Here is an 18,426-nt window from a genome sequence, read left to right as displayed (position 1 = left end):
GAAAACGTCACGTTTCATTCACTGTTGTTGTTGTTTTTTTTACTGCTGATGTCAATAAAATTTTAAAGTCAGAGTTCTTTATTGTATAGATGGCACTCGAATGAGTACTGGCAGCTCCTGCTGTCTGCCTTCACCTGCGAGGCGTTGGCGTTCCTGGCACTGTGGCGCTTTAGGACGGTCACAGAGGCACAGCCCAGCACGTGCGCGTTAAAGCAGAAAAGAGGCCGGCAGTGAGCGGGGCCCAGGGCCAGGCAAAGTCGTGAAGCGTCTTGTGTGCTTTGTTTTGTCAGGATGACGATAGAACAGACACAAGGTTACACGCTTGTCAGAAACATGAAGGGAACAAAAGAAATGCAGAGGAACCATCACTGAGTAACGCAGTGCATAACTTTTAAACCTGAAAGTTGGAGAATAAAGGAAGGCTGTGCGTGGGGAAAGGGAATCAGCACGACGAACAGAAAACACAAACTGTGATGGAAGAAACAGGTCCACATGCGTCTGGCTCGCCATGAGTGTGATTTCGTGAAACCGGCCTCCTGGAAGACGTTCTCATTGGTTGTATCCAGTAACTGCAAAGAGACCATAAAACAATATTTTACAAAGGTTGAAAATAAAAGAAAAAGGATGTAACAGGAGGGCGTAACAACTAACCAAAGGAAACCTGGCACAGCAATGTCAACACCGTATGAATCAGGGCAGATATGAAACAGAATTTAGAACCGTCGACAGAGTAAAAGAACAGCATACAGCATTCGCGAGGCTGTAACGTGTGACAGTCAAGCTCAAATAGGGACCAGAGCTCGACAGTCGTGGCGAGGTGTCACCCATCTTTTGTAGAAACTGGCACCTGTTCGTCCCCCAAATAGAGAAATATGCGTTATTTCCCAGCACACATGGAATGTACACTAAATACTGACAACACAATGAAAAAAACAGTTCAAAACGTTCTGGGGCATTTCAAAGCACGTTTCTAAGTCATGGGTTAAGGGAAAACTGTCATTGGTCCCTCTCTCTAGGACGGGATGGAAGTGTACGCCTGGGAGGTTCAGGAGCGCACAGTGAGAGAGCAGGCTGCTGTTTCCAGCCTGACTGCATTTACTTTTCACAGGACAAAGTAAACTAGTTCAGCCTTTAAGGAAACGGAAAAACAAGAGCAGTGTAACTCAAAGAAAGTGTAGATAAGGAATCGGTGCAATTCACAGAAGAAAAGAAAACCAGAAACAAAACAACTCAGCAAGGTCAAAACCTTGTTCCTTGGAAAATCTAATAAAACAGACCACTTTATAGAAAAACTGAGAAACCTTACAACAAAGAAAGGTTAAATGAGAGAACCATTACGAACGGCTTTCTCTCAATACATTTGAAAACAGATAAAATAGGAAATTTCTTTTTTAAAAATTATTAAAATTGATCAAGAAGAAATAAAATACTTGGGTTAATGAATAACAATTTAAAAAATTGAACTGCAGTAAAAAAAAAAAAAAATCACTCCCAAACAGATATCAGACCCAGACGTTTTTATAGGCATAAAAAATACTTACGTAAACTATTCCTAAGGATATGAAAAGAGGGAAAGCAGCTCAAACTTATAAAGTAAGTTTAACCTTGGTACCCAAACTTGCCAAAGATTATGTTAAGAAAAAATAAAATTATAAATATAAATGCAAAAATTCCAAAGTATAATCAAATAAAACATAACCATATGTTATAAATAAAAGTAATACATTCTAACCAAGTAAGTTTGTCCCAGGAACGCAAGGATGATTCAATATCAGAAAATTATTGCTATAATTTGCCATATTGACAAACTAAAGGGGAAATCACCAATTTAACAGATGCAGAAAACAATGATTCAACTTTTATTCAACATTCATTTATACTGCTCAGCCAACTGGGAGTAAAAGAAAATTTCTTTAACCTGACAAAGTGTATCTAAAAAAATCTTCACAGCAAAAATTTTAGGCATTGGGCCGGCCCCGTGGCTCACTTGGGAGAGTGCGGCGCTGGGAGCGCCGAGGCCGCAGGTTCAGATCCTATATAGGGATGGCCGGTGCGCTCACTGGCTGAGCGCGGTGCGGACGACACCATGCTGAGGGTTGCAATCCCCTTACCGGTCCAAAAAAAAAAAATTTAGCCATTGAAATATTTTAGAACCATCCCTGTTGGAGGCAAAACGAAACAGGGATGCCCTCTGCTACTCAGATTTGTTTACTGAGGTCTAGTGACCACAGCCAAGGAAAAGGAAATGAGGCTTATGGATGGAAAAGTGACTTTCCATATCTAGAAAATCCAGGAGAATTCACAAATTATTAGAACTAATGAGTCCTCAGAATCAACCTACAAAGATCATTAACATTCCTAACAATAACAAATTTAACAGCAACCAAATGGTAAAATACTAAAATAGATGTAACAAAATTTGTGGACAAAATTATGAAACATGATAGAAAATGATAAAAGAAGGCCTGAATAGACGGGAGATTTTTATGGAGGGGATAATTCAATATCATGAAAATGTCAATTCTCTCCCAAATTAATCCGTAAGTTTAATGTATTTCTATCAAAATCCCAGCCGAGTTCTTTGTGAAATTAGGAAATTGATTGTACTGTACATGGAAGAATAAAGGTGTAAGTGCAGCCGTGATGATTCCGGGGTGGAGAGGAGAGGAGACGGGGAAGGAAGACCTGCCCCGCCGGGCATCCAGACTGGCAGCAGCAGCACGTGGAACGGACCTGAGCTAAAGTAGGTGAACAGATTAAGATTCCCAGACAGGTCTGTGGACACAGTCACTCGTGGGTTCTGCGGATGGAAAAGTCAACCACTGGATACAGAATGTCCTCTTCAGTACACGTACATGTTGTTGGTGCAGCTGGAAAATAAAATATGTCCCTAAACTTTTAAAAATTAAGATTATTAGAAGGAAAGGATAGATTTCTTACATGAGACAAAAAACAAAACTGCACTTTAAAAGATGGACTAAAAGAAAAGATGGATAAATCTGAGTACCTCGTGATAAATTTCTGTCCACCCAAAGCCCCATGAACAGAGGTAAAAAGCAAGACAAAGACCTGAGGAAGATAGTCTCTTATGCTCGAAATCATAACCTTGAATCCTTAGATAAATTCTTTATTCCTTAAGCTGAAAATTATTAGGATCATACAGCACTGGTTCCCAGACTTCATGGCATGTCAAAATCCCCCAGATATTTGTTAAATACGATTCCTGGGACCACCCTTGAGATTCTGATTCCTTGTGGGGGTGGGGGAGTGCTGTGGTTTGAAAGTGGTTTGTCCCCAAAACTCCTGTCGAGGCTTGGCCCCCAATGTGACGCTGCTGGGAGGTGGGGCCTTTCAGTGGTGATTACGTCGTTAAGTGGATTAATCTCTTTCTCACTGGACCGGCAGCTCTAGAGAACAGACTTGTTCCCTCTGGAACGGACTGGTCTCTGCAAGAGCAGGTTGTCATACCGCGGGCCTGCCTCGGTGTCTGGTCTTTGTCGCATTCGCCCACATTCCCACCTGCTTCTCTGCCATGTTGTGGGCAGCATGTGAACTTCACTGGAAATGGAGCAGACGCCGACACTGTGCTCATGAACTGCCCAGCCTCCAGGATCGTGAGCTGAATAAACCTGTCTTCTTTATAAACTACCCAGTCTCGAGTGTTCTCTTATGGCAACACTGACGTGTGAATGTGTATGAGGAAAGAAGTGGGGTTCAGGAGAGGGATGGGGCAGCAGCCCCTGCCCCTGTCCCTCCGTGTGGCCCAGTCAGCACCAGGCATGGTGCTGGGGGTGCACACAGGACAGATGTGGAAGGGAGACCAAACAGACGAGAGCCCCTGAGGCCCAGGTGGGATTCCTCACACCTGTGCCCTCAAGGAGCCGCTGCTGGGACACTGGCCACAGGGAGACAGTTGGGATGGCCAGAGAGCCAGGCAAGAGAACCCAGCTCTTGCCACCTGCCTCCCTTCAGGGAAGGGTCCATCACCTGAAGGGCCTGTGCCAGCCCTTGAGGCCACGAGGAGCTGCATCTCTCAGGGGGCTCTGCACCTGGTTGCTGGCATTCCCCAGAAACTTCTGCTGCCAGGAAGGGTTGAAGACTTCTGACTTGAAGCCCCCAAGAGGAGAGCTACAGAGCACCAGGCAGGCCTCCACTCTTGGGTAAAGCTGGAAGGGGTAAGACATCACCCCCTTCTCCGTGTCCCTGGAGTCACCTAGTGGCTGACACAGCCGAGAGGGGAGGGGATCAGATTTGAGCTGCACATGACCTTTGAGCTTTTTGACAAATGGACCAGCTATTTTGAAGTTTAAAATTACAGCAAGAGCTAAGAGACCACCCTGAGATAGATATTGTCAGAGAATTCAAAAGGGGATTCAGCTGCACTTGGTAGAAGGGAAAATGCTTCCTGTTGGAACCTCACCAAGCTCTCTGCTTCCTGGACCCCAGACACAGTCAGCAGTGAGCAAAGGACTTCAGGTGGCATCTTGAGACAGGTTGGGGTGCAGGTCTATGGAGAGGGATGGAGGTTGAGGGGTCAAGGGTTCAGGTCAATAAAGTGGGGGTGCAGGTCAATGGAGAGAGGAGCAGGTCGATGGAGGGGGATAGAGGTCGATGGAGGGAGATGGAGGTCAGCAGAGGGGGTAGAGGTACAAGGAGGGGGTGGAGGCGGGTGGAGGCGGGTGGAGGGGAGCTGCTTTCCTGTCTCTCTCTAGCTGTGTGGCCTGTGCTAGGTGTGGCTGAAGTGCAGGATCGCGTGTCTCCCTCCAGCGGAGGGAAGCTGGAGGTCAGGCTCGCCAGCCAGGTCAGGCCTGCACAGGAATTCCCCGGTTCTCTAAGGGGTCTTTACGGCAGCAGCTCTGCCCGGGCCCACTCAAGCACCCGGGAGGCCAGGGTGCCGTCAATCCCAGTGTTCCGGGAGAGCCCTCATCTTAGCACGGGAAGCCCACACCCCGACAATCCCTCTGTCCCTGGGTACCCAGGGTCGTTGGTCACCCCAGCTTGTGGCTGGCCCAGGCATGGGGGTGCCGTCTGCAGGAGGGGGCCCAGCTGAGGGGCAGAGCGTCCCTCCTCCTGTGCTTCTCGGTGAGGCTGTTTGACTCACCTGAGGGACCAGGCGTCCCATGCGAGGAACGGCACGGACAGGCCCGTCTCCTCTGCGGCTTCTCTGCAAATCAAACACTCTCATCCACACCCAAAATACACTCCCTGCCTATTGGTGCTATTACTATGGGTAGGACGTTTTCCCTGTGGTTTAAATCGGTTTTCCCAGTTTACCGTCCAGTGTTGCAAGGGCTTTGGAATTGCAGACTGCACCTGGAGACTTTGTGCGGGACACTCAGCCCAGGGCTGCGTGCGGGCCCAGCCGGGCTCCGGGCCCACAGGCCTGCCCTCCACCCCCTGCGAGCACCACTGCCGGGCACCAGCGCTCTCATGGGCACTCGCTGACCGAGCGCAGCTCTCAGCCAGGGCTGAGGACGCCTTCACCCCTCCCCCAGCCCCCTCTCGCCCTCTGAGGCCGAGAACTTTGCCCGCCTGCCTGTCCCCGTCTGGAATGTCAACACGCCAGAGCAGCCCGCTGAGGTTTCGCCATGGGTCCCCAGGCCCGCGGGCTGGGCCTCCTCTGCTTTCTGCTCGGGCTTCAGGGATCTCTGGCTGCAGGTACGTCCAGGAGGGGGTTCGGGTGGACTTGGTGAGAGGGGCACCGGGCTGTTTGGAGCCAGTTCTGAGCTGGGTGCCAAGCCTTGCCATGGCTTGGGCACTCCCATTATCCAGGGCCATCTGCTGGCGGTTCCAATTTGATCTACTTTTCTTCCATACACCAGCGTCCAGGCACCGTCCTTGATGGCACAAACTTTGGTGGGTTATTTTTTGTAAAACCTTTAGGAGCAGGGGTGCTTATTGCCCTCCTTTGGGCACCTCCCCATGGAGTCGGACAAGCGCAGGGAACCTGGGGCCGCACAGGGCATGGCTGCAGCTCACTCTGCTGCTCTGGGCTCCGGGGACAGTGCGGGGGTACCGGTTGCGCTCCCTGCTCACCACTCGGCTTTGCAGCCATGGCCACCCTCCCTTCCCCACTTGGGACACCGAGGCCTGGTGTTGTTGAGGGACACGGGAACGCGCATTACCTCTGGGAGCCCTCACGGCAGCAGAAGCCACTGCCCTCTGACATCCAGCATCTAGTGGCAGCCACATCACTGCCAGTGCCGTCCTTCCTTCAAAGTCTAGTAGCGTGGCCCTTCCAGTCCCATAGCCAGGAGTGAGCTGGCATCTGCAGTGAGCCTGCCACTCCGAGGTGAGACTAGCTAGCGCCCAGGCCATCCTTCTTCGGGACAGAAGAGGGACAGCGTTGCTGACAATTTTTACCTTCTTTGTTCTATTCTGCCCTTTCCATATTCTCTGCAATTGTCCAATTTACCTCTGGCCCTCTGAGAGCTTCTCTGGTGCAGATTTGCTTTTGCGCAAGGGTTCATGGTTCAGCTTGAACAGGCCCTGGCTTTTAGTGGCGTGTCCCCGCAGCTGCCAGTGACATGAGAGGCTCCTGCGCTCCAGCCCATCCACCACCGGCCCAGGGCAAGGCTCCCCGCAAGGACTCTGCGTTGTGTCTCCTGCCTCCTGGGAACCTTGACTCCCATGTGCCCTGCCCATGTCCTCAACCTCTCCTTCCAAACCTGATGGATTCCCCAGGAAAGAAGACATGCGAAAATCCCTCTGATTTAAAAGAAAAAGACGTGAGGTGTCCCTGGCCCTCCATGGCCCTGTGGCTGCCGCCTCTGCTTCCTCCCCTGCCCTGGCTTCCCCTCACTTCCATGACGTGACCTGAGTTCCATTCCCTCCCCTCCTCAGGGGCCACTCCTGCTGAGCTCCCACAACTTCCTGGGGGCTGAACCCACCTTCCGCACAGAGGGGCCATGAGCACCTCGTCCCGTGAGCAGACCCCCTGCCCCTCCAGCGCCCCGTCCCCATGCCCTCCCAGCTTCCCCGGGGAGCTGGCTCTGTTCGCAGCTCCTCTTCCCGCCCAGCCCCACGCTGTACAGTCCCTGGCCCATGGTCCCCAGCAGCAACTGCCCCGAGGACACGGCCAGCTTTCCTGGCCACATTCACGCTGCTGATGTCCACCTCCCTGCAACCTTCAACAACACAACATCCTCGCTCCATCTCCACACTCTCTCCAGGATATGCTCCCCACACCTACGGGGGTCCCCTAAACAATCCTCCAGCTCCACACGTTCAGACTGCAAGGACTGCCTCCACCCGGGTGTCCTTGGTGAATTCCAAGCCTCACCAGTCTCACTTTCCTCATAAGCAAAATGGGGACACTGGTTACCTACAAGTGACCATCAGGTGCTCTGCTGTCTGTCCCAGGGACTCAGAGGAGGTCTGGAGCTAAGTAGGAACCCCGGTGCAGCGGAGGGCCCGATGTGAGACCAGCGAAGGCAGCAGGTGCACAGGACTGAGGGCCATGGGCCCAAGAGTAAAGGTGAACAACGTACCACTCGCGGAATGGGACGAATGTTCCTTCAAGAGCATGGTCGCACAGGGAAAGAGAGAGACTGACGACCATGTGCCACGAGGCTTGGGGTGGACCGGGTGGGAGGAGAGAGCCGGAGGACCAAACCGCAAAGCAGCCTGGACTCTCCAAATGTGAGAACAGAGAGGGGGCTCCTGAGACAGACAAAGGAACGCAGAGAAATCCACATGCACTTTGCCGACAGCAGTTACACATGTCAATTTTGGAACAGAATAACGTTTAATCCCCAAAGTTAACATTTTTATGTATGTTCTTTTAATGATGTGTATTTATGCATGTGTTCATATATACATTTTGTGTGCCAACAAAAGGGACTGTTCGGTGTATATTTTTTCCCCTTTTTCGCTTGACATCACGTCCTCTTAAGCATATATTTGCTGGCACACAGGATGCCATCGAGTTGCTTCAGATGACTGTCATCAGTAGCTCCCGTACGGCTGTTTTTGTGCAAGCCTCCGAGGATTTCCTTAAGATGAATTCCTAGAAGTAAAGCGACCGGGTCGGAAAGGATGAAGGTGTTAAATTAAATTTCATGAGTGTATTGCCATGTACTTGTACGGAAGGTTGTGCCGTGCTGCCTGTCACCAGCTACCCCTGGAAGAGCACACCCAGTTTCACATTCAGCCAGGCCTGTAGGCAGCACGTTCTCTGTGGCCCTGAGCACTTCCTACGGCTCAGATTAGACAGGACCGTGTGCGTCCCATCGCTGAGCGGGACGGGATGGTGTGGGTGGTTTCCGTGCCATCTTGGCGTGGCGAGTTGCGAGTGTTTCATGGACCTTCCACTTCTCAGTCTTCATCACCCAGGAGGAAGCCCACAGCGTCTTGCACAGGCAGAGGCGCGCCAACTCGTTCCTGGAGGAGCTGCGGCCGGCCTCGCTGGAGAGAGAGTGCAACGAGGAGCAGTGCTCGTTTGAGGAGGCGCGGGAGATCTTCAGGAACGAGGACAGGACAGTGAGTCTGCCCTCGAGGGCACCCTGGGTGGGTGCACAGAGGCCGTGAGAGGCAGCAAGGGGATATTTGGGGCCGCGCCTCTGTCGTGGAGTCCCCTGCTCCACGATTTCTGCGATGGCGAGAGCTCCAGCACAAGGGAACACACGGCGGCCCTGCGTGCCAGCAGCCTCGCGTGCACAGCCCTCCCTGTCGGGTCACTTTGCCCCGAGGACGACTTCACTTTCCTCTGCCATGTTCCCTACCTGTTGCTGTTCCAGGGACATCCTCCAAGGCACACTGTCCCTACTGTCAGCCACACCACGAATGCTAATTTCTACATCAGAAATATAATTCAAAAAGCGGATTTGATGTGTCCCCAGGTCCCCTCAGGATCGAGGGCTGCCCATGCATCAGGGAAGTGCCGGTGGCAGAATGCAAGTGGTGGCAACTGCCAGGCAAGCCTGTCACGGCCATGCGCTCTGGTGGCCCCTCGGAAAACGCGTGAGGAGCCACACGGAGGGAAACAGCTTCCTCTGTCACACTCGGGCCTTACGGATAGAGTTGTTGTCATTCCTGGTTTCACTCTTCGAAAGATGCATATTTAAGCATTTGGAACATTTTCCTTTTCTTTTAAACATTTCCCTTGAACATCCTCACCAGAAGTGTGGGTCACGTGATGGTGGTAGAGAGGGCTCAGGGTTTTGGAGGCAAAGACAGGAGCCAGGTCACAGTTCCTGCAGTGGCCACACTGGGATTGCTGGCTCCTTGTTCACTCTAGTCGTGACAATTTCCTCACCAGCCCAAACTCACACTATGTCTCACACTCACAGGACCCAACACCTCACACACACAGGACCCTCACACCTCACACTCACTCACAGGACCCAACACCTCACACTCACGGGACCCTCACACCTCACACTCACAGGACCCAACACCTCACACTCACAGGACCCCCCTACGTCACACTCACATGACCTCACACCTCACACCCACAGGACACCATACCTCACACTCACGGGACCCCCCTATGTCACAGTCACAAGACCCTCACACCTCACACTCACAGGACCTCACACCTCACACTCAGGACCCAAGATTTCACACTGACAAGACTCCCATATGTCACACTCACAGGACCCCCATACATCACACTCACATGACCCAACACCTCACACTCACAGGACCCCACACCTCACACACACGGGACCCCACACCTCACGCACACAGGACCCAAAACCTCACACTCACAGGACCTCACACCTCACACTCACAGGACCCAAAACCTCACACTCACAGGACCTCACACCTCACAATCACAGGACCTCACACCTCACACTCACAGGACCCAAAACCTCACACTCACAGGACCTCACACCTCACACTCACAGGACCCCCACACCTCACGCACACGGGACCCCACACCTCACGCACACAGGACCCAAAACCTCACACTCACAGGACCTCACACCTCACACTCACAGGACCCAAAACCTCACACTCACAGGACCTCACACCTCACACTCACAGGACCCAAAACCTCACAATCACAGGACCTCACACCTCACACTCACAGGACCTCACACCTCACACTCACAGGACCCAACACCTCACACACACGGGACTCTCAAACCTCACACTCACAGGACCTCACACCTCACACTCACAGGATCCTCAAACCTCACACTCACAGGACCCCACACCTCACGCACATGGGACCCTCCACACTCACAGGGTGCATCACAGTCACCAGGAAGTCAGGTTCTTGAGACAGAGGCTAACATGACCCTTTCTAGGCAAATTGAGTATGGTTACTCCATGCGGTTTAGTACCTCTTATTTTTGACAGCATTTTCAACATTTCTCATCTGTTTTGTTCTCACAGCATCCCGGTGAGTTTAAGTGCAGTTGGCCATAAGTTACTTCAGCGATCAGTTTTAGCGACGGAGCCCTTTACATTTCATGAAATGCTTTACATCTGTTACCGCACCTCCTCCTGGTATCAGCCCCGCGTGTGCACGACACCCCATCAGAGGAGATGTGTTGCAGAGCATGTGTGTCTTTTTCCAGGCTCACAGCTTGGAGGTGGCAGAGTCAGGGCTGGAACGAGTGTTCTGACTTGGGAGAGGGAAATACGTGGCCTCTGGTGGCCTTAGATGTCCTGGGGTGGGGGGAGATTTGAAGAATTTCCCCTCCAGATGAAACCACCTCGTCTGCAGAGGAAAATCTGGCTTCCTGAAGCCATCGCTAGGGCCCAGGTCAACAGCCCCTCCCCACCCTGCCGCAGCCTGTCAGTTCACTCCGTGGATACTGTCAGTGGTTGCTTCTAGTGAACGTGGATCTAATGTGGCTTCCTCTCTTGTTCCCTCAGAAGCAATTCTGGATTTCTTATAATGGTGAGTAGGTGAATGGCCCATTTTGATCTCGCCCTGCCTGAGCTTTTCCTCAGCATACTAACACCAAGTAACTCCACAGATGGGGACCAGTGTGCCTCAAATCCGTGCCAGAATGGGGGTTCCTGTGAGGACCAGCTCCAGTCCTATGTCTGCTTCTGCCTTGATGACTTCGAGGGCCGGAACTGTGAGACCAGTGAGGCCAGGCTTCCTGACTTGTAGCTTGCAAAGAGGGCCCCAGGGAGCTGATGGGAGATAGCCTGGCCACTGAGCTGCACAGTGCTTGTGGTCAGGTGTGGGGACTGGCCCAGCCTGGCTGCAGCCCTGGTAGAAGTTGATTTAGGTGACCCTGAAGGCCCTTCTAACCTGAAGATCTTTCATCCGGGCTTCTAAGTTTCTGATTCTCAGCCTTGATGGGCTCCCAGCCTAGGAAACTGATTGGCCTGAGAAGGCCCAGGCAAGACAGGCTGTGTCACTGCCCAGTCCCACACTTGCTGAAGGCTGATATACTCACAGCTACAGCTTATTACAGCAAAGGATGCAGCTTAAAATCTGCAAAAGGCCCAGGTGTGAGCTTCTACTTATCCTCTCCCAGTGGAGTCATGTAGACAGAACGATGTGTGACAAGACATGGAAAGCTCCCTGGAGCCTCAGTGTCCAGATATTTAATTGGGCTCAGCCATGTAGACATAGATGACCCCTCTGTGGCTGGCCTCAGCCTCCACGCCTCTGGGGACCAAGTTGATTGATACGTGTGGCTCGAGACCCTGCCAGACATCACATTGTTAGCTAGACATCTGGTGTGGCCCAAGTCCTGCAGGTCAGGCAGGATGTTCCAAGGGCTTAAAGGCCACCTCGCAGGAGCTGGGGCAAGGTTAATCCTTTCCCATACAAGTGTGCCTTCTTATACTGAAAGGGCTTTTCTGGGCCACAGCCACCTTGCTCTGAGCAGAACAGAGCCAGATGGAGTGAAGGAACCACTAAGGAGAGGCTTCCTGCTGGCTACATGGCCTAGAAGCCTCCGCATCTTAGCTCAGCCCCAGTGCTCAACAGCCTTGCTGTGGGCCTCTCAGAACAGGCCTTGCCCTGGGAGCCCTGGGTTTACACACTGAGCCAACTGCCCCTCCCACACCAAGCAAAGCCAGGTTGACTTTCTTTGTGTTCTGTCCAAGTCCACGGCCTACGCTGGGACCGACTGTCTGGCTCATGGGGCACGAGGGCCACCTTGCAGAGCCTCCTCAGCTCTCTGGCCCTCTCAGCGACCAGGTCTCTGATGCAAGTGGACACTTTTACTGACCCCAAGGGACTATTACTTCTCTCATCAGCTGCCGGGAAGGGGGATAATTCTGGAGGCTGCCACACACTAGGCTGGCACCCCCAAATGCCTCTGCAGCCAGCCCTGCTCCCCTGCTAGCTGGGCTGCCCATGTGTGACCCCCACCTCCAGATCTCATCATTCTGGATCCATCTACAGAGGAGGTGGCACCAAGCTCAGGCTCTGCAGCCCTCAGCTGGGTGCCATCTTTCAAGCAGAACCTGCTGCTGGCCCTGGGAACAGCTGCCGCTGGGGCTGGTTTTCGCTGACCCCACGGAGGCCCCTCTCAGGCTGTCCCCTTCCTGTCCCCAGATAAGAAAGACCAGCTGATGTGTGTAAATGAGAATGGTGGCTGTGAGCAGTACTGCAGTGACAACACGGAGGCTACACGCTCCTGCTGGTGCCATGAGGGGTACAAGCTGCTGGCCGACGGGGTGTCCTGTGCGCCCACAGGTGCGGGCTCCGGGGTCTGCTTGCTGTCTCGTGGGCCAGATGATCAGTCCTCAATCCACGTCCTGCTGCAGGTGTCTTGTTGGCTAAAAGAGGAGGGGACAGGGGCTTAACGTCTGCTGGGCGTCTGCTCCACGCTGGCTGCCCGCGAGGTGCGAGGAGGACAAGGGTGGAGAGCGGGCCGGGGCACCAGGACCAGCAGGCACCCTGGGGGCAGGCCCCGGTGGTCTCGGGCCCCCGCACGTTCTAGGCAGGCCAGGGAGCCAACTGAGGCTGTGTCCACTTCCAACTCCCGCTGGTGCGACCTCTGCTGGGTTCACAAACCTACACTGACACACCCTGTGTCTGCACTGACCGCCGCACAATTCTGGATTCCAAAACTTTTTAAAGTATGTGCCTTTAGGAAAATGGAAGTATCTCCAAACCAACCTCGAACCAGCGAGGTTGCAGTTGCAAAGAGGGGGGCACCCCAAAGTCACCGCGTCTCCTCAGAGTGGACACGCCCAGGCTAGTCCCAAAAGCATGAAGACCAGCCTGCCACCTCTAAATGCTTTATTTTCTGGACTTTATTGGGGCAGACCAGAAACTACGAGCAGGGTCCATATACCAGCACCGTTGTTTGCAATGGTGGCTCATCTTTAGATGGAGCACCACTCACCTTCTAGAAACTTTGAGCAGTGCATCTCCTTCCCTTTGAAAAACAAGAACTCACTTCCCAGAAGTCACGCCCTCTGTCCCCTCCAGAACTGGTCCTGCCTGTCCTGCTCCCTGTGGCCGGGCTCCACCAGCCAGGCCCAGTGGAGGCCCTGCCCCGTGGCTCCTGCCCTGGGGACCTTGCCACAGCCCCACCTCAGCCTGGGGGCCCCTCAGATGCAGGAGCTTCCACACCTCTGCCCACATTCGCCCTCATAAGTCTCCACATCCTGCTGACTTTGTTTCCCACAGTTGAATACCCGTGTGGAAGAATACCTATCCTGGAAAAAAGAAATGCCAGCAACCCCCAAGGCCGAATTGTGGGGGGCAGGGCGTGCCCCAAAGGGGAGTGTCCGTGGCAGGTAAGGGTTCCCTGGCCCAGGCCTGTGCCAACCCAGTTTCCAGCCCCGGTGTCCCCTGGCTTTGGGATCTCTGGTCCTGAGGGACTTGGAGCTTTCGCAGGAGCTGATCAGCAGCCCTCGAGGGGAAGGGCAAGGTCAGCCCATCCCGCCCCCAGCTCGGCAGCATCCTCCTCCCCTGGGGGCAGGGGAGGAAGAAGAGACAATGGCATTTGTTGAGGGTCTCCTCCGTGCAAGGCCCATGCTCGGAGCTCTGCCAGCACTGTCTCGTCTTGTTCTCACGCTAACTCTTGCGGCAGGTCTTTGCCTGAGCTTTGCAAAATCAGGGCCGTTGGGCCACAGTTATGTGATGGTCCTGGGAGGTGCACAGTGGACTCCAGCACGGGCATGTCCACAGCCAGGCCAGGGCCCAAGAGAGCACCTCAGCTGGGCGGCCGCCTGCTAGACCCAGGTCCCAACAGCTTACGGTTTTAGAAGCAAATTTCGTATCACCACTGGTCCCTCGGGGTACAGGGAGGTAAGTCACCAGGGAACTGAGGACAGACAGCACGTGACCTCCAGCATCCTTGTGCCCTTGCTCAGGCCCTGCTGACTCTGAACGGGGCACTGCTATGCGGGGGGACCCTGCTCGATACCAGCTGGGTGGTCTCGGCTGCCCACTGCTTTGACAAGATAAAGAGCTGGAAGAACATGACAGTGGTGCTGGGTATGTGTGTCCTGCCTGTGACCGGGAGGGTTCTGGGAGCATGTTGCCCAGAGGATTGAGGCTCCAGGCCAGGACCCAGTGACATCTCCAGAAAGGGGCCACTGTGGCCACCATCCTCTCAGCCTTGCTCCTGCTCCCAAGTAAAATGTGAAATGAGTTGGGGTGGGGGAGGCGGCTCTGCCCACGCTGCCCCATGTGGGCCAGGAGCCCTGCGGAGGAGGCAACCCCCAGGGCCCCTGTGGGCCTCCCTGGGACCTGCCCGTGGGGCAGGGCCTCTTCTGGTGGGTTTATGGGCAAGAAAAGGACACCAAGGAAGGTCGGGCCTGGTCTGGGAAGAACTGGAGAGTTTGGGCACCCTCTCCTCTCCTCCACCCACAGCTGCCCCAGGCTGACAGCCCTTCCTCACCGGCCTTCAACACCCCAGGTTCCCGGTTCAGCCCCAGCTCACACCCTCCTACATGGCCCACCAGCTGTTACCAGGGGGGCTCAGCCTGGCCACCCTGGGGGTCAGATGCAGGCCCTGCCTGGTCCCAGAAGAGGCTCCAGACCCAGAAATGGGCGAGAGGGGCGAGGCAGGGCATGGCAGGGCACAGGGGGACATGGCCATGAGCGTTCCGCTTCCTCCCAGGCGAGCACAACCTCAGCGAGAAGGACGGAGACGAGCAGGAGCGGCAGGTGGCACAAGTCATCATCCCCGACCGCTATGTCCAGGGCATGACGGACCATGACATCGCCCTGCTCCGCCTGCAACGGCCCGTGGCCCTCACTGACCACGTAGTGCCCATGTGTCTGCCCGAGAGGACATTCTCCGAGAGGACGCTGGCCTACATCCGCTTCTCGCGGGTCACCGGCTGGGGACAGCTGCTGGACCGGGGCGCCACGGCCCTGGAGCTCATGTCCATTGAGGTGCCCCGGCTGATGACCCAGGACTGCGAGGAGCAGTCGGAGAAGGGGAGCGACTCCCCCCGTGTCACGGAGAACATGTTCTGCGCTGGCTACCCAGACGGCAGCAAGGACGCCTGCAAGGGGGACAGTGGCGGCCCCCATGCCACCCGCTATCGGGGCACGTGGTACCTGACGGGCATCGTCAGCTGGGGCAAGGGCTGTGCGGCTGCAGGCCACTTCGGGGTGTACACCCGGGTCTCCCAGTATGTGGAGTGGCTGAGCAAGCTCATGGACTCGGAGCTGCGCCCAGGCCCCCTCCTGCGAGCCCCCCTCCTCTAGCACCGCATGTCAGCCCCAGCCCTGCCCCGCAGCCAGACAGCCGCTGCTGCTGAGAGCTGTCCTGGCACCAGACCCCCTCGATTCTTCTGCACTTCCTGGGGTGGGGATGGGAGAGAGGGAGGTAAGACTGGGAGAGGGAGAGAGGGTGCACTAACAGAGACTCGGAGAGACCCGAGACCCGGAGACTAATAAGGGACAGACTGAGAGGGACAGGAAGGTGAGAGACTGAGGCAGACAGACCTTGGGGACGAGACCCCAGCCTCCCCTGCCCATCTGCCCCAGCCCAGCTTGCATGTGCCCTGCTGATGGTCGGGCTGTTCTGTCTTCACTGCTGTAGACAGTCGAGGCACGCACACGGATGTGCACACGCACACATGTGCATGCATGCGCACACGGAAGCACGCATCGACGTGTGCTGTCTTCTGAAGGCTCTTGTCAGCTTTCGTTTTTTCTTTCCTATGCAAGTATTTCATCTTCATTTTAGACCAATCAGAAGCATCTTCCATGCATTTCAGCAGATATCCTTCCAGATCCTCCTGTATGTGTATTTTGAACGTAACATGACAGCACACGCTGCCGGCTGCTTCCTTGGCTCGCAGTAAACACTGACGCCTCCCACTGCCTGGCTGTGTCTGCTGTCCATCAGGCTGTTCACTATCTGGTTGAGTGAGTCCTTGCTGTCACCCACCCGAGAGGCTCTTGTCTTTCACAATTATCAGTGTCGCTGAATTGAGCTTACACGGGGGCTGTTTTTTAAAAACCAAATCCCTGGGTGTTTTAAGTCTGTACCTCCCAGGACCCTGTGGGGTTGGGTGTTCTCTACCCCCAAGGCCCTTGTCAAGGATGCTTCTCAAAGAGGCCCAGGGGCTCCTGCCTGGAATCACCAGGGGCACATCACTAAATGTAGGTTCCCAGGTCCTGCCTGGAAGGGCTGGATCCACGTGGGAAGGACCCTGCCAGCTACCCTCTTGTCAAGTCCCAAGGGTGATTGACCTAAGGCCACCATTTGGCCTCTGTGGGGAAGAGTGAGACTCAAACATACAGAGAAGTCGGGAGTTGGCAAATTTGGTGGTCCTGGGGCATCAGTGGTGCTCAACTGTGAGGTGGGTGCCAGGAGCTGGTCTTGGTGACAACAAATCAACCTTGACTTTAGAGTCGACCCAGGGTCTGCACACTATGGCCGAGGGCTAGATCCAGGCCATCCTGGAATGCACCTATTAGTTTATTTCTCGTCCACATTGTGACAGAGACCGTCTGGCCACAAAGACCACCTGACCCACAGCCTTAACATTCTCAGTTTCAGGACACACTGGCCAGACTGTGTTCTTAACAATCTCCCCAAGCCATGGAGCCAACCAGGGTTGGGCCTCCTGTATTAAGAGTCTGACCCTGACTGAGTCACTGCGCCTCGGTTTCCTCATCTATAAAATGGGAGCCCACTCAATGCCTGTCGTGAGGATGAAATCAGTGCAGGTAGAACGAGGCTGGGAGGGCCTAAGGCCTGTCATCTACGTAAACATACAGATGCCTCAGAGATTTGGGGGGAAATTCTGCAACCGAGACACACTGAGTCTCTGGAAGCTGCTCTGGCTTCTTGGAAATGAAAGTTGGCAGGACCCCTCCTCCTGGGAAGAAGCGGGGATGGGGCTAGGGGGCAGGCCGGGAGTCACCTGACCTGCCTAAGGAAGAAACAAGGAGAGCTACGTAGGGTCCTGAGAAGAGTACTGGCCTGGTCTCAGTTTCCCCAACCATCAGTGGTCAACGCAGGCACCCACCCCACAGTGCTGCCGTGAGTTGGGTGCGAGGTGCCCCTGAGAGGCCTCATTGAGGGTCTGGGGGACCCCTGAGGGCTGACGTGCCGGCTATGGTGGGTCAGCCCTGCTTTCTGTGAGTGGTGGGGTGGAGTACAGTGGGGCCGTGGCCACTGAGGCCCAGGCCAGGGTGGAAGGAGGCAGACAAGGGGCCCACCCGCAAGGCCAGCGCTGCCCCTCGGCTTCGGTCGCAGAGATTGCATGTCTGCCATGAGCATCTCATCCTACACACTCACACAGGTCAGGTCTCTCCACACACCGGGCTGCCCCGAGGTGACACCATGGCACAGAGAAACCAGGGGAGGCAGGAGCCCAGCCCCAACTGCTGCCTCGCCATGTGGGCCCCTTTCCAAGGCCCAGACTGTGTGCAGTGCCTGGTGCTTGCAGCAACCACCCAGTGAGGTACCCATGGGTGATGTTTACTGACCACCTGCAGTGTGCCAGGCACCCCCTACACCAGCACAATCCCTGTGCTCATGAGGCCACGTGCAAGTGGCCACACAATGGAATAATCTGCCAGACCCAACGTGGCATGTGGCAGCAGTGAGCACAAGGTGTCAGGAGCCCCGCTCCCGCCCACCAGCACTCAGATGGCAGAGCACTTGCCACGCAGGCTGATATTTGGTCTTTTATTCCCAAGACCCTCGTGTCAACATCCCAGCGACTCTTCTGGCTGTTCAGCCAAGAAGCTCGGGGGCCTGAGGTTTCTGGGCTCGGAGAGTACCTGGTCTGCACCCCACTCTGCGCACACACACACCTCTCCCGCAGAGTCGCATGGCCAGCATGGGGACACGTCTGGGAGGTGAGGTGCTTTCCGCTGTCACAGACCTATATTAACTCACCCTTCCCTGGTCTCAACTCCCAGGGCCACATGTTTATTGGACAATAAACAGCTGCCACTTTGCAGAGCCTAGTTCTGGGATTTTCACGGATAAGAACCAGAGGTGAGTTTCCACACATCCCACAGAGGCTGTCAGTATTAAACAACTGTCCCTGGGCACACCCATATTTCCCAGC

At 54.6% G+C, this 18,426-nt stretch overlaps 1 protein-coding gene across 1 annotated transcript; it reads left to right on the top strand.

The window, feature by feature from the left end:
* The first annotated feature begins 5,588 nt into the window (after positions 1 to 5,588).
* On the top strand, positions 5,589 to 15,598 carry F7 (coagulation factor VII). Its single transcript, XM_063103439.1, has 8 exons — positions 5,589 to 5,658; positions 8,321 to 8,481; positions 10,831 to 10,855; positions 10,935 to 11,048; positions 12,479 to 12,619; positions 13,562 to 13,671; positions 14,251 to 14,374; positions 15,003 to 15,598. Exons 1-8 carry the CDS (start codon positions 5,589 to 5,591, stop codon positions 15,596 to 15,598), a joined length of 1,341 nt encoding a protein of 446 aa, XP_062959509.1.
* Positions 15,599 to 18,426: the final 2,828 nt, after the last annotated feature.

This window comes from Cynocephalus volans, chromosome 7 (genome assembly GCF_027409185.1).
Source record: "Cynocephalus volans isolate mCynVol1 chromosome 7, mCynVol1.pri, whole genome shotgun sequence".
In the NCBI taxonomy this organism is placed as follows: Eukaryota; Metazoa; Chordata; class Mammalia; order Dermoptera; family Cynocephalidae; genus Cynocephalus; species Cynocephalus volans.
Note: the sequence above shows the minus strand (reverse complement) of the source record. Positions and strands in the feature narration are given on the sequence as shown.

Excerpts from the sequence above, each read along its gene's own strand:
- F7 (XM_063103439.1), top strand. The coding sequence starts at position 5,589 with ATGGGTCCCCAGGCCCGCGGGCTGGGCCTCCTCTGCTTTCTGCTCGGG. Across the intron at positions 5,659-8,320 it reads TCAGGGATCTCTGGCTGCAG|TCTTCATCACCCAGGAGGAA; the intron begins GTACGTCCAGGA and ends TCCACTTCTCAG. Across the intron at positions 10,856-10,934 it reads ATTCTGGATTTCTTATAATG|ATGGGGACCAGTGTGCCTCA; the intron begins GTGAGTAGGTGA and ends GTAACTCCACAG.